The sequence below is a fragment of the Mauremys reevesii genome, linkage group 2 (genome assembly GCF_016161935.1).
Source record: "Mauremys reevesii isolate NIE-2019 linkage group 2, ASM1616193v1, whole genome shotgun sequence".
Classification (NCBI taxonomy): Eukaryota; Metazoa; Chordata; order Testudines; family Geoemydidae; genus Mauremys; species Mauremys reevesii.
This window is the reverse complement of record NC_052624.1, coordinates 184,781,688-184,797,711: the sequence shown is the minus strand read 5'-3', so window position 1 is coordinate 184,797,711 and position 16,024 is coordinate 184,781,688. Positions and strand designations below refer to the sequence as shown.

At 44.2% G+C, this 16,024-nt stretch overlaps 1 protein-coding gene across 4 annotated transcripts in view; it reads left to right on the top strand.

The window, feature by feature from the left end:
* Positions 1-1,579: 1,579 nt before the first annotated feature.
* LOC120396389 (probable 2-ketogluconate reductase) overlaps positions 1,580-16,024 on the top strand; it is a 16,551-nt gene continuing 2,106 nt past the window's right edge. The window contains exons 1-6 of one of the 4 annotated variants that reach the window (XM_039521206.1): positions 1,580-1,705; positions 4,687-5,071; positions 8,426-8,597; positions 10,993-11,171; positions 13,906-14,002; positions 14,670-16,024. The exon at positions 14,670-16,024 is cut by the window's right edge and continues 2,106 nt beyond it. In XM_039521206.1, coding sequence (XP_039377140.1) covers positions 1,682-1,705; positions 4,687-5,071; positions 8,426-8,597; positions 10,993-11,171; positions 13,906-14,002; positions 14,670-14,826 — 1,014 coding nt within the window. In that variant the 5' untranslated portion in view covers positions 1,580-1,681 and the 3' untranslated portion in view covers positions 14,827-16,024. The other 3 variants (XM_039521207.1, XM_039521205.1, XM_039521208.1) reach the window with 3 other exon arrangements.

The window sequence follows — 16,024 nt, the reverse complement described above, 5'->3', positions numbered from 1 at the left end:
CTAACCATGACAAGAATGTAATTACCACACTTCCTATGTCGATTCTCAAATTATGTGCTTTCACATAACTCAGACTAGAAGCCATATGAGATACTATCATGGTTAGTGTAAGACCCAAAAATAACAAAATAGTCATCATCATCATGGTGCAATAAGCAGAAGACTAACTGGGTGAATCCAAAACCAGTACAGGCATTATATCAACAAGTATGGTTAGGAATCCTGTGGATTAGTAGGAAAGTCTTTACATTACCAAAATTCCCAAATTAATGAAGGCTGAACACAACCAGTCAAATCCAGCCTTAAAATTGGACACTGTAGGGTGCAAAGAGCACACCTACTCTCCTTTTCCTCCCATTCTAGTCTCATATTGAACCAAGTACTGAACCAGAGAAAGCTGCACCAGTAGAGAACAATCTGAATTATCTTGCTGGTTTTTTTAATAACAAGCAAAAAAAGAGGGGCTTATCCATAATTAAATCATGGATGACTTTATTGGTCATTGACCATGCATTGAAAACCATGAACCCCAGGATAAGCTTATTATTATTAGCTGATGCCCTAGTCTACAAAAAGTTATAAATCCCTATGTGAAAATCGTGGGGCATGTACAGATTTCAACCAGCTGGATTGCAGATGAATATCAGTCTCCTCCCTTGTCTCCCCGTGCTCATCACAACAGCAATCAATAAGCCCACTTACCCAGAACAAATCCTTCCACAGAACTCCCTCATGCCCAGCTCCTGACAGAGTTGCTCCACTTTCTTGGATATCATCAAGACTTAGTGTACTTGTCAGCAAACAACATAAATTCTGCTGCAAAACCCACTGGTTTCTGCTTCATTCTAGTCCTAAATTCTGCATGAGCACTCAGTAAATTAAAACAGTGAGGATTTTACTGAATGGAATGTAAAAATGTTAATGAATGGCAATAAATAACATAACCAGTCTACTGTTGTGTGTATTATATATTTTAATAGTAAATTCAATTTATTTTATGCTACTCCAAAATATTCAGTTTCAGCAGCAGACATTAAGGTGACTCAAACTTCAGTAGTGGAGGAGGTTTAAACTCCTAGGTTCTTATGTTAGCTGTAACAAGCTACCTCACTGTCTGATGTCCCAATATCTGTGATTGCACAAAGGATAGATAAACATCTTGGGTAGATATTTTTATTAAAATAATCAGCAATTAAATTATTAGCAATGTTGACACATAAATTGACATCATTAGGTTTCAGAGTTAACACAATCATTGCTATACCTAGGACAGTCCACATCTGACTTAGAGCTATTATTTCACTTTGTCTCCGCACATTCACACAGATATCACTGCATTAGTTTACATTAGGTTCATAGGGCTAGAAGCATATTTTAAAAAAAACTTTGATTTTGGAGCACAGTTCTACAATAGCGGATGGATTCTGAATCAGATTCCATTGCCACAAGAATGTGTGTAGCCACTCACTGAGAACTAAAAACATTCTAACAACAGCCTCTGCTATTCCCCTCCCCGTACGATTCAGTTTCAGAAGCAGGGAGGAGGAAGATGACATCATTTAGGAAGGGTGCACAGAAAGCCAAAGACGATGAGATAAAGACTGGAAGATACTGTCACTCTATGTGGCAGTTCCTGCTGAAGTGTCCAAAGACCCTCTGATAGAGGGTGGACCTGGCAGAGATGGCTGGCAGTGCTCACAATTATGTGAGTGTACTCAGCTGCTGCCAACTGAAATTTACACAGAAAGAATATATACTATAATGCATTAGCTATGTGGGGTTGGATTCAGGCAGAGTACAGACAGCTATGGGACCTTGTATGAAGGATTACATCATATGAGTGCAAGTCCGAGTGTGTGCAGCATAACTGGATCTGGATCTGGAGATCGGGAAGTAGCTGCATAACGAGATTTTGTGTTTAAGCTATTGCCACTGCCAGAAGTGGTAAATCAGAGTTACACCAGGATCAGCATCAGGAAGAAAGCAATAGAAACTACCAGGTTATTTATCATTACTATAATCAGTTTTCATTTAAAGAATGTCAGTGAAAGAGATTTGTTCTGGATAACTTTACTTACTTCAGCAGAAAGCAGAGCCTGTAGAAATTCTGCAGGCTTACTTCACTGAATACAAAAGATTATTTTAAAAACAATTAAATTTAAAAAAATTTTTTTTTATTATTTTGATTTGTATTGTGGTGCTTCAGCTTTTAGGGGTCATGTTTTCAAGTTTTGCTCTGTAGCTGTGAGGGCTAGAAACTTACTTTCATTTTTCACATAATCAAGTGATTTGAGGAGCTGGGGCTTTAAGAAAAATACCAAATATTGCAAATCTGGTATAAAATCATGAGGGCTGGCGACGCATCAGATGATACTAGTCTATATCCTTGACAAGTTTACCTTTAAAACACTGGAGGGGACATCTGAAAGATTATGTTTAGCGTTAAAGCAGTCTGTTTGGTAGAAGCAATTCACTTGGCCACTGGCTGCCCGAGGTTGGCTGGTAGACTTATTCATCCAGCTGTTTGTCATGTGCATCACTGGACAAAGAGGAATATGGATCCCAGGTGGAGCTCCTGGACTGGTCCAAATAGCATTGGCAAAGCAGGAGTAAGTGCTCCCCAAACCAAGGTTAGTGTCGGGGGAGCATAAACGACCCCTAAATATTTTTAATTTACTGACATTAATATTATTTAAGTGCTCAATGTGAGACAGTCCTTGCTCCAGGGTTATAGTCAGGCAACAGTTTAGACATATAATAACTCAGATGGTGGCTGATATTGTGTACTATTGCTCATAGTATTTATTTGATGTTTTAAAAAACCTTTTCCTTTATTGGTATTTAGCATATATCTCAGGGTGTCATCCATCTGTCTATCACAAATAGCAAGCAAAGAAGTTGTCCACTAGCTCAGTAAATCTCTCTCCATTCTGCCACTAGTTTACCTCAAAATATTCTCAAGTAGCTCCACAATAAGTGACTTTGATCCAGCAAATAATGTATGCACAACTTAACTTTATGTACTTTGAGTTGCCCCATTCAGTATTTCTTCAATTCTTGCATAGCTCTTTATACACCAGTATGAAGCAGGTGTAAAACACTGCCAAATCAGAAAGGGGAAGCATTTTGCACTCACTTTGCTCTTGTGTAAATGACTCCCCAAAGTGCAGGGTAACAGTGAACTGGACCATTGTGGGTATATGTCTACACTGCAATCAGGAGGTGCAATTGCAGCACATGTAGGCATACCAGAGCAAGCTTTGATCAAGCTAGCTTGCTAAAAATAGTGTAGCTGCAGCAGCACAGGCATCAGAATGGGAACATAAGTACGTACTTCTGAGACCATAAGTACGTACTTGAGCAGCTAGCTTGTTACATGCCTAGATTCTGGATAATCCCTGCATGGATGTGCAAGAGGAGAAATCAAAGAAAGGATGTCCCCTTACCCCTTATGCTTCTGGCATGGACTGGTCAGAATCCTGTTGAGGATTACAGGCTCTGATTCTTTTTAGCATACTTCTCAATCTGCTAGGATCCAAATTTAGATGTAGTGTGTGATAGAAATGCGGGACAGACAACAGATAGTCACACAGACAATTTAAAATGACTTTGTAAAGTAATCTCTTTGTCCTGATCCTTTATTACTGAGATAAATAATTTTCAAGAATAAAAGTGAGGGGCTGCCAGATTGTGTGGAATGGAAGTAACTTTGGGACTAAAATGGGTGATGTCTCTGGAAATGAGGGACAATTCAGAGTTAAACCTCTTAGCATCCCTACAGACACTAGTCCTGATGGGGTCTGTTCTGTCATGGCCTAATCCTGTACTCATTGAAGTCACTGGAATGATTCCCATTGACTTCACTGATGGCTGGGTCAGGCCCTCATGCCAGGGTAAACCCAGAGTAACTGCACTGACTTCAAGTTAGTAACTCTGGATTTACATTGTGTAATTGAGGGAAGTATGTAGCTACCCGAAGTACAGATTTACAAATGTGGGTTTAAATTATCCCTATTGCCGCATGGTAGGTACACCCCATCACAGGATGTTGGATTGCGGGGGGTTATCCAAGTGGATATTTGACGGCCCAAGTGGCCTGGGTCTATGTTGCGGCCCTGAAGCTCAGGGCAGTATTGCCCAATGGCCAGAATCAGTAAGGCTGTTTTTCTGTGGCAAAGTTCACCCCTCTGGGCATCAGCTGCCCCTGATGGCAGGACAGCCAGGGTAGGGGGACCCGGGCCTACCCTTCTCCTAACCCACGGCCCTAGGGAACCGGCGCTTCTATAATCAGTCTTGGTCACCCATTAATACAGTTCTGTTCCATGGGCCTCCTGGCATCTGCTGTCTCTCCGCCACTTCGGCGGAGGAGTCTGTTGGAGTCTCAACCCAACTGGCTTCTGTGTCCTAGAGCTCTGGCAGCCTCCTAGCTGGAGCCTGCAACACACATCTGCTCTCATCAGTGGCCAGACGAGACTCAGCTGAACTACTCCCTTTTATACTCTGGTTCTAGTTAGAGCATGCCCAGCAGAGGTGAGGGGGTGTGGCTTCCTCAGCCCATAGCTTGTGGGTAACCCTTGCTGGACCGGTGGGGGATAGGTACACCCCGTCATACCTACTGAATGGTATTTTTACAAAAATGTTCTTTTCTCATATTCCACGGTATATTTCTCTTAATCCTTTTCACAGGTCATGGCAAAGCAAGAGCAGCCTGGTCTTTTGATCGTTGAAATAGGAGGTGTATGTGGTGTGCTGGAAGGCCATGTGGAGTTCTTGAAGAAACACTTTCACCTTATCACCATGAAGGAATTTCTTAAAAAGAAAGAAAGATTGAGTGAAAAGATCAAATCTGTTTTCATATATGAGGGCAGACCAGTCATTGACCGGGAGCTCCTCCAGAGCCTACCTCACTTAAAGGTGATTGCAAACTCTGGAGTAGGAGTGGATCACCTGGACTTAAAACTGATTTCAAGCTTTGGAGTTAAAGTGACCAATACTCCACATGCTGTTTCTGACTCCACAGCAGACATTGGGATGACCTTGATGCTGGCATCTGCCAGAAGGCTAGTGGAAGGTAACTTTTTTTAATTCCTTTGCTGATATTTCCGTAAGTCATGTCAGCTACATTTCTGGCATATTTTATTTTTATTCTGTCACAGATTATCTAGCTGAAATAATGTTTAAGAATCTTTACAGGAGGAAAAGCTGCAAAGATTCAGTTTTTCAAGTGGTCCTGCTTTTTTCTACATTGTTTTTGATATTCTGAGCCCAATCCAGCTTCTACTGAAGGCAATGGCAACAGAATTAAGGCTTCTGTCTAAATTAGGTGTTTAAAACTGCCTATGATTTGATTTATGTACAGTACAAGGGTTACTGTGTGGACTAGAATTTGCACTCTAATTCTCCAGTGCCTGCACCTTATGTAATTATTTACAACTATCCAAAGTGCAAGCAAATTAAAATTCTTCACTCATTAATACCCTCTTTGCATCAATGTAAAAGACTACACAAGGGTGCAAGGCCGTGGACATCAGGCCTTGGGTCTCCATCACCAGAGAAGATGATTTGCTATGAAATCCACTGAATAACTTTGCTTTGCTACAGCAAAGAACTCAAATTAATAAACCCTGTTCCAAGAATAATGTTAGACTTGCTGATGATGCTAACTGTGTTGCCTTTGTTAGTTTGTACTCTAAGGCCTGGTCTACACTAGGACTTTAATTCGAATTTATCAGCGTTAATTCGAACTAACCGCTCAACCGTCCACACCAGGAAGCCATTTAATTCGGGAATCCCATCGCGGCGAAGCCATCTATGATGACCTGGACATTTCCGAGAGTCACTACCTTTGAGAGCAGTTGCTCAACGATTGCGTGGGCTACTTGAATGACAGCAATCCCCACGGTAGATTTGCCCACGCCAAAGTGGTTCGCTACTGACCGGTAGCTGTCTGGCGTGGCAAGTTTCCAGAGGGCTATGGCCACTCGCTTCTGCACACTCAGGGCTGCTCGCATCCTTGTGTCCTGGCGCTTCAGGGCAGGGGCCAGCAAGTCACAGAGTTCAAGGAAAGTGCCCTTACGCATCCTGAAGTTTCGCAGCCACTCTGTGTCATCCCAGACCTGCAGCACTATGCGGTCCCACCAGTCTGTGCTTGTTTCCCGGGCCCAGAATCGCCGTTCCACACCATGAACGTGACCCATTGCCACCATGATCTCCACTGCCCGGCGTACCCTGGTTTCTGAGAGGTCTGTGCCACTCTCCTCACCGCTGCGGAGCCTCCTCGCCGGTTTCTCAGCAGCTGACTGTGGAAGAGGTGGGCGATAAGGTGCGAGGAGTTGACACGGCCATAAGTGCAGCGATGATCGCAGCGGGCTCCATGCTCGCAGTGCTGTGGCGTCCGTGCTGTAACCGACCAGACAAGGGCGCGAACAGATTTCCCGCTGGCGCTTTCAAGGAAGAGAGGGAGGGCGTGATTGACGGTTCAATGACGACAGTTACCCAAAACCACCCTCGACACATTTTTCCCCCCAGCATGCATTGGGGGGAAATCCCACAATTCCAATGGGCAGCGGGGAGTGCGGGAACTGTGGGATAGCTTCCCACAGTGCACCGCTTCCAAAGTCGAAGCTGGCCCCGTGAATGTGGACTCAGAAGTTCGAATTTGTGTATTTAGTATGGATACACAAATTCGACTTATTAAGGTCGAATCCACAAATTCGACTTAAGTAGATTCGAAATAGTCCTGTAGTGTAGACAAGGCCTAAGGGTATGGCTACACTTACGGTTTGCAGCGCTGGTCATCCAGCTGTGTAGGAGCAGCGCTGGTGTGTGGCCACATTAGCAGCGCTGCTGGGAGTGATGCATTATGGGCAGTTATCCCAGCATTCAAGTGGCCACAACGTGCTTTTCAAAAGAGCGGGGTGGAGTGGGATCTAGTGTGACAGGGAGCGGGGGGAGAGAGAGAGAGTGGATTTTTGGAGCCAACACTGTGTGTTTAGCTTCCTGACTTGAAAAATCAGAACATGTTTCCAACCCCTTAGTCTTAACTCTTAATTGCAAACAGCCTGCAGCCAACACGACTCCCCGCGGTTTCATTCCCTCCCTGCCTGCAATCTCATGTGATTGTTTACAGCCAGGTACAGATGATCACAGCAAACAGGAGTTCTGTTTGTTTTTTAGATAAGCGGCAACTGCAACGGCAACGGAGCTCTGCACGGAGCTCGTTCACAACAAAACAAAGAGAGGCTGCATAACAAAACAAAGAGAGTAATTTATAAAAGCATTCTGGGATACACCTTATACCCTGGAGGCCAATCACAGCGCTGGTGTGTGGCCACACTTGATGACCAGCGCTGGAATCCTTATTCCCCATGCTGAGTGAGGTGTACGGCCAGCGCTGCAGCCAGGGAGTTGCAGCGCTGGAAGTGCCCTGCAGGTGTGGCCACTTACTAATTGCAGCGCTGGTGGAGGCTTTCCAGCGCTGCAAATCGCCAGTGTAGCCATACCCTAAGGTTATGGCTACACTTACGGTTTGCAGCGCTGGTAGTTTGCAGTGCTGGTCATCCAGCTGTGTAGGAGCAGCGCTGGTGTGTGGCCACACTCACAGCTACCAGCGCTGGTGTGTGGCCACATTTGCAGTATTAGCAGCGCTGTTGGGAGTGCTGCATTATGGGCAGCTATCCCAGCATTCAAGTGCAACAACGTGCTTTTCAAAAGAGGGGGGTGGAGGGTGGTGTACTGTGACAGGGAGCGGGGAAGATAGAGAGAGTGGATTTTTGGAGCCAACACTGTGTGTTAGCTTCCTGGATTGGAAAAATCACAAAATGTTCATGAGCCCTTAGTCTTAACTCTTAATTGCAGGTGTGGCCACTTACTAATTGCAGCGCTGGTGGAGGCTTTCCAGCGCTGCAAATCGCCAGTGTAGCCATACCCTAAGAGGCAACTTCTTTCGGCACAGTGCATAGCTGAAGCAGCAAGCCGTGCCCTAGTGGAGGGGAGAGTGCCTGTGGAGGCTGAAAGGAAGGAATCCCACAGAAACACAGCAGTTCTCCCATACCCTGGGCACTGTCCCACTCTTACCTCATCCCACCTTGTCCCAAGTCCCCATCACAACAGTTTGCGGAGAGTCCCTGTTGAGCTGGCCTCTGCAGTGCATGAGATTCTGTCCTGTTACCTAATCTCCTAATCTGTATCAAAATCGCGCATCACCCGTCCTGTAAAAAATCTACATTACTTCAGCTCTGTCTTGGTACCTCCCCGAGGAGAATAGTGGGATATACCCTGATAGAAAATCAAGGTTTGTCTAATGGAAAATGTGTGAATTGGCAGGGAAAGAGAAGTTATTTTCAAGCTTCAAAGAGGATATTACAAACAGGGAAGAATTCATCCACCAAGAAACCATTTCTCACTCAGCATTTTTTATTCTTAGGTTGTCAGATTGCCGTTTCTCCACAGACTGAGCATTTTGCTGCTGACTGGCTGGGAGATGAAGTCACTGGGGCTACTCTCGGTATCATCGGCATGGGCAGCATTGGGTATAAGGTGGCCAAGAGGGCTAAAGCTTTTGAAATGAAAATTCTGTACCACAACAGGAACCAGAGGTGAAAGTGCATCTGATGCTAACTAGAGCAGATTATATTTTTGATTCTTTTAAAAGTTATACATAGATCTCTTTGTTACAAAACCTGCCCAAAGAACCTCTTTCCCAGTTTATGCCAAATCCCCCTTGCCTCATTCCAGTGAGAATTCCCTTCATTCTCAGGGGTCAGAATTTTCAAATTTGGCTGCCACAAATTAGGTGCCTAAATCCATATTTAGATACTTAAATGAGCACTCTGATTTTCAAACATCCTAAGCAACCACAGTTCCCATTGATTTCAGAGGGAGCTGTGAGTAGTCAGCACTTTTGAAAATCAGGTCACTTATTTATTTACATGCTTAAATATGAATTTAAGTGCCTAACTTTTGGCAGCCAAGCTTGAAAATTTTGGCCAAGAACAATGGAACAGGTTAGTATCATATATTCAGCATGATTTTTAAGCACTATTTAAATATATATATCAGGAGAAAAAGGGTCAGCAATACATAGCTCCTTTACAAAGTGGGTTCCCCTCACCTCCACCCCACCCATTCTGGTGGGGGTTGCCCCAATTTTGTTAAAAGAAATGCAATCTTCCTTGCTGTTTTTTATGGATAAATAAACTTTCATTGTTACTCCCATGTTGCAGCAACAGAAAGTGGATTTAATAAGCAAACTGCATGTTAGAACCAGAATATGTGCTATAAAAGGTGACACTGAAATTCTTTGAGCTACAGCAGTCTTCAACTCCAGAGGCTGATGTTCTTGTCTGCAGTGACCTCTCAAATTGTCTTCATTCAGTGTCTGTTTTACCACCTGTAATGAATCCTAGACCATAAAAAGACCTCACGGTTGAACTGTACACAGGCAGCATCAGAAAGAACTGAAGAGTTTCAGCTCCATGAACACAGCACTCCCTTTTCAGCTAAAGGAGAATCTTCACAAGCAGCTGTAGAGTTTCAGTCTTCTAACCAGCCACTAGAATCATAGAAACGTAGGGCTTGAAGGGACCTCAAGGGATCATCTAGTATTCTACTCCAGCCCCCGGCACTAAAGCAGGATCAAGTATACGTAGAGGGTGATAATCCTGTCTATTTGAGAAGTTCTGACTTTCCATTCAGAGAAGGCGGTGGCACATACACATGCTAGCCAGTATATATTGCATATCACTTTTATATTTTATACCCTGCAGCTATTTCCAATCTGTGCGCCAAAGCCTGAATTCCTTACTCAGCGTGTAGTTACACAGGCAAAATTCCCATTAACAAGGACCACATATAAACTGACAGGGCCGCCCAGAGGATTCAAGGGGCCTGGGGCCCCCCGCTTTGGTGGTAATTCGGCGGCAGGGGGTCCTTCCGCTCCGGGACCCGCTGCTGAAGTGCCCTGAAGACCCGTGGGGGGGGCCCCCTGCTGCCGAATTACCGCCAAAGTGGGACCCGCCGCCGAAGTGCCGGGTCTTTGGTGGTAATTCGGCAGCGGGGGGTCCTTCCGCCCCAGGGTGGAAGGACCCCCTGCTGCCGAAGACCCGGAGTGGAAGAAGCTCTGGAGGCCTGGGCCCTGCAAGAGTTTTCCGGGGTCCCCAGAGCGAGTGAAGGACCCCGCTCCAGGGGCCACGAAAAACTCTCGTGGGGGCCCCTGCGGGGCCCGGAGCCTGGGGCAAATTGCCCCACTTGCCCCCCCCCGGGCGGCCCAGTAAACTGAGTAAGGAGTTCAGTTTTTGGCCTTTTAGCTGGGTAATGAGAGAGAAAATGATTGATGGTCATAGCATAGTTCAAATAATTCTTGATGTTAAAATATATAAATTAAAAGCATGTTTATTTGTGTGTCACTTAATTGAGTTTTGAGCACACTTTAACATGGTAAGTTCTTATAGCACCACTGAACAGTTCTAATCATTTCAAGAAATGGCTCATCTGCTATCCTCTCACATGGCATTATACACTCTCCCTTAAGAGGCCACATAAGTACTCATGAGAACATATTCATGAACAAAGCATATTTTCCACTAAAAAACACAGAAGGGGTCACTGAGATGCTTCTATTCCTGTTTTTTCACTGAAATTCTGTTAGGAAATAAGTATAATCAATATAGTAACATGCTTAGTATTGCTCTCAATGAAATGTCATTTCTTTTTGTTCCTCCCTCAACGCCCCTCGGATTAATGTATTCACCTCTCTCACTGCCCCTCCCCACCAGAGTCCTCACTGAAGGCCAATCCAAATAGGATTGTAGGAGTCACCCAGTTCTTTCTATGCCACTGTTACCTATTTTATATTTCTGTAACAGCAGAGACACTGGTTCATAGCAACTATGCTCTCTTTCCATCCTCCATGGGGGTGGAGTAGTAGCAGCAGCAGCAGCAAGTGATTTTATTTTCTTACAATAAAAGATAATTCTGGTCTTTTTGCCTCAGAAAAGAAGAGGAGGAACAGGCTGTTGGTGCCCGCTACTGTGAAAAGATGGAAGATTTGCTCCAGCAATCTGACTTTGTGATACTGGTTGTGAACCTGACACCTCAGACACACAAATTGATTGGGAAAAGAGAGTTAGAGCAGATGAAACCCACTGCTACTCTCATTAACATCAGCAGAGGTAGGGTGTTATGGAAGCACTGGTTGCAGTTTTATAGTAAAGGTGGAGTTGAATGTTGTCTATTTGCATCAAGAAGCTCTCTCAGCCAAGGTCTGTGACTTCCTCCATGTTTTGTTCAGTATACAGGATAGCTGGCACTTAACTAATAATAAGTAATTAATTGTAGACCAAATGCTGATTAGTGGTGAACATCCACAGCTCCCCTTGACCTCTTATCACAGGGTTGGCTGCCTCCTGAGCACTCCTTCATGGCCAGAGGCCACCTGCAATACCCTGCTTCTGTTTCCTGCCCTTCAGGTCCCCTGAAGGACTGCACACAGGCTTCTCTCTGAGTTACCATCACCCCTTCCTGGGGTCAGTTTAATCACACAAATAGTGTGTATGGAACCTTAGGGTGCCATATACAGTCCATCACCGTACAAGAGTCCATACTGAGCTTTGGTGTCTTTTCTAACAGCCAGAGCTCTCTTCTGTCCCAGTATGCTCTCACAACCCATCCTCCAGCTCTTCCTAGCTAGAGCTCAGCCTTCTGTCACTGGCCTTTAGGCCCAAACCCCATCCTGGTTTCCTCACAAGAGCTTCCAGCTCCTTGGCTTCTAGCCCCCAAACTTCCATAGTGTTAGAGTTTTCCCCTGCCGCAACCTTTCTCACTCTCTCCACTTCCCTGAACTTCCCCTCTTTGCAGCTTCCTACTGCCCTTTATAAAAGACTGAGCTCAAGGGCACCGGAACCTTTGTAAAGTGCCGCCTGTCTCTCCATGGCTGGCTGCTCCAGGGGTAAGCCAGGAGCTCTTTCTTGTGGCTGAGCCTCTGGTGGGCAAATAGTGTAATTGCAGCGTCTCCCCAACAGAATCTATTATTTTGTGGAGGGAAAAAATCTGCGGGGGACATAAATTCTGTGCTTATGTTTCTTTTGTTAAAAAGTGAGGGTCCTGGCCCTCCCACTTTTAAAAGTGGAGGGCCATGGTCCCTTCGCTTCCCCAGTTCCAGTGACTCAGCTGTCCGCCATCAGGCCCCATCAAGGCTGTCAATGTGGCACAGATGGGCTACAGCATTTTTTTTAGTAATCAGGATTAGCTAGCCTCAGGCCTCCAGGCCTTAAGGGGCAACCCATGCTGTTGTGCCTCTCAACTAGGGTTGCCAATTTTGGTTGGACGTATTCCTGGAGGTTTCAGCACAGGACATAATCTTTTATTAAAGATTAATTTTTAATTCCTGGAGACTCCAGGACAATCCTGGAGGGTTGGCAACTCTACTCTCAACAGGAGTTGTGAGGGGCTCAGTGAGCATCCAGCACCTCTGATTTTAACTCAGGGTTATTACATCTAAGGAAAAATGTACAAATATCTTTAGGATGAACTGAACGCCAGGGCAGCCCACTGCCCACTGAGAATGTTATCTAGTACAGTCGAATTTCTGTACTAAATTGTGTCATTATAATTTGTATTACAGTAACATGTAGCACCCTAACTGAGGCTGGAGCCCCTTTGGCACCACACAAATTCATAAGACAGTGACCCCTTCGCTCTCGTGGCTTCTGTGCAAGAGCCGCAGGGAAAGGGGACTGTGGGATGCAGAGAAGAAAACCCAGAGAGTTTAGACTGGGTCAGGGAAAGGTGCCTTCAGCACCTTTGGTTGGGGCAATTGGGGAGATGTAGAGTGCGGCAGATGCCATGTGTGGAGAACTCTGATTCTCTTACAGAGGCTTAGCCCCATGCACATGAGCTTCCTGTGCCACTCTGTGGCAAAAGGGCTAATGTGATCCTAGAGCGATAAACAGGGGAAGCTTCAGGAGGAGTAGAGAGGTTACTTTATCTCTGTATTGACACAACCGCTGCTGGAATACTGTGTCCAGTTCTAGTATCCACAATTCAAGAAGGAAGTTGATAAATTGGAGAGGTTTCAGAGAAGAGCCACGAAAATGATTAAAGGATTAGAAAACGTGCCTTATAGTGATAGACTCAAGTAGCTCAAACTGTTTACCTTAACAAAGAGAAGGTTCGGGGTGGCTTGATTACGGTCTATAAATACCTACATGGGGAAAAATATTTAATAATGGGCTCTTCAAACTAGCAGAGAAAGGAATGGCTGGAAGTGAAGCTAGACAAATTCAGACTTGGAAATAAGGTGAAAAATTTTATTGATGAGGGTAATTAACCAATGGAACAACTTACCAAGGGTTGTGGTGGCAATTCTTAAATCACGATTGGATGTTTTTCTAAAAGATCCACTCTATTTCAAACAGGAATTAATTCAGGGAAGTGCTATGGCCTGTGTTATGTGGGAGGTCAGACCAGATGATTTCAGTGGTCCCTTCTGGTCTTCAAAGCTATATAAATCTGTAAGAGACAGTTCCTGTCCCAAAGAGATTTCAGTCTCAATAGACAACTAGGTAAAGGAGTGAAGAAGATATAGAGGCAAAGTGACTCACCTAAGATCACAGAGCAGGTCAGTGGCATAACTAGGACTAGAACCAAGTCTCCTGAATCCCAATCCAGTGCTCTGTCCACTGGACCATGCTGTCTTGCTAATAAAAAAAATTCATTCTTTGCTTTCTTTGATTAGCCATTACTAGAAGGCAGTCTTGTTTTTATAATGAGATATAAATCCAATAGTATTTTAAATTGCATTATGAGACCTTTCCTCTCAGTTAAAGATATTGAATTTACCTGGAGATTAGTTTTCTTCTGTACCTTATCTGGATATGCCAATAAGATACTATCATTTTAATGCAGGTGCAGTAGTTGATCATGATGCATTGGTGGAAGCTCTCCAAAATGGGATTATTAAGGCTGCAGCTTTGGATGTGACATACCCTGAACCTCTGCCAAGGTAGAAAACTGTTTTCTATTTATCAGAAATTGTTTGCATTACAGATTAATACTGGAAAGCATTCTTAAATACTTCAGCATTCCTTCAGAATTCTGGGAATATGTTAGACACAATCTTCAAATCCAAATCACATTTTACATAGGTGTTTGCATATTTTTGTGGGAGAGATGTGTTCTGGTTTACTGGGTACAAGACTAGGTGCCAGGAACTCCTGAGTTCTAATCCTGGTTCTTTTCCTGATTCTCTCAGGGGCCATGGGCCAGTTGCTTATGTCCAAATTTTTAAAGTCTGTGTGCATGTGCATTAGAAAGAGCAAAAATACGCTTGCAACATCAATATCTGTCATCTACAAATTCCTGTAAGTGGCTTGAGGTCAAATCTTCAGGCTGTTATGCGCAAGCAACTGACAAACTAGCCCCTTATTCTCATGTATTGCAGCTCTGTAGCAGGCTGACTGACATGAAGACCCATGCAGGAGAAGTGGTGGGCAAATTTGCTCCCCACTGCTCTGTGCAACCCTCTGTGCATCATGGTACCCCTTCCTCACTTGCAAGACTTTGCCAGAGTTACTGCTGCCCTAGGGCTTGGTCCTTTTCTGTTAGAGTGAACATGGCGGTAGCAATGTAAAATTCACCTCTAATTATTCTAGCCTCTCTTTTTCTTGCAGAGATCATCCATTATTAAAATTAAAGAACATTATCATAACTCCACACATTGGAACTGCTACAGTCCAAGCCACCCGTATGATGACAGAAGAAGCAGTAGCAAATATACAGGCTGTTCTCAGTGGTCTCCCCATTCCCAGTGAAGTGATCCCTCAGTGACATGTCAGAGAACATAAATACACAGTGGCATGTCTGTGAAAGGACTTTATTCTACTGAATCATACAGTAACTTTGCAGTGCACTGGTTAATAATGACAAGTGAACATGTTCCTTACACTGCTGTCACATTTATGCTGCCACCTAGTGGCTATATTGTATAATTGCACCCCAGTCACGTGATAATTTGGCTAATAAAGTCAGTTGTTCAAAGGCTCTTAGCTGAGCAGTTGCAGATAACTCTGTTTTCAATCTACTCTTTCACCAAATACACACTGCATACTTATCCTAACACTTACTGAATCCTAATGCAGGGGAGGGGGGCACACTAGCTGCTCCTTATGGTCTTCAGAACAACATAAAATCAGAAGTAATATTGACCAAAAGAGGAGTTTTATATTTTTAATTATATCAACGTAAAATTCCACACTAGGTATGATCATTAAAAGGATTTAATGAGACGCTTTTGGGCATTGTGATGGGTTGAACCCCCCCACCCCAGATGCCACCTGATGTACTAGGATTTCACTAGCTCTACTAGCCCGTTTTGCTGAATAGGCTCTCTGGTCTCTGGCAGCGTGCGTGCGCGCGCACACACACACACACACACACACACACACAGGTAAGGCCACACTCAACTGCAGACACAGAAGTCAGCTCTATGTGAGAGGATTCACCCAGCACTCACGTGCACACCCCCTTTGGGGAATAAACCCATAGTAATATCATCTTGTGCTGAATAGAAAGATCTGCACAGCGCAAGCTCATAAAAATTTGCCCTCTCCCTCAGTGTGAAGCGAGATATACACAGCTTCTTGCCCCCCGCCCCAGGAATGAATTGCACAAACTGGGTTAGCTTATAAACAATAAATAAGTTTATTAACTACAAAAGGTAATTTTTAAGTTATAGCAAACAGAACAAAGCAGATTACTGAACAAATAAAACAAAACGTGCAAGCTAGGCTTAATTCACTAAAGAAACAAGTTACAAAATGTAATTTCTCACCCTAAATGTTATTTTAGGAAGAAAGCAGAATTTCTGTAGCTTAAAGTTCCAGTTATTTCTCTTTACTGACTAGACTCCTCTGTCTCAGTCTGGACTCAGCCCTTGCCTTCTCCTCAGCTTAGTTCCTTTGTCCCTTCAAGTATTTTCAGCAGTCTTTCTTCCTGGGTGGGAAGGGAGACTCCTGTTTGCCTTACT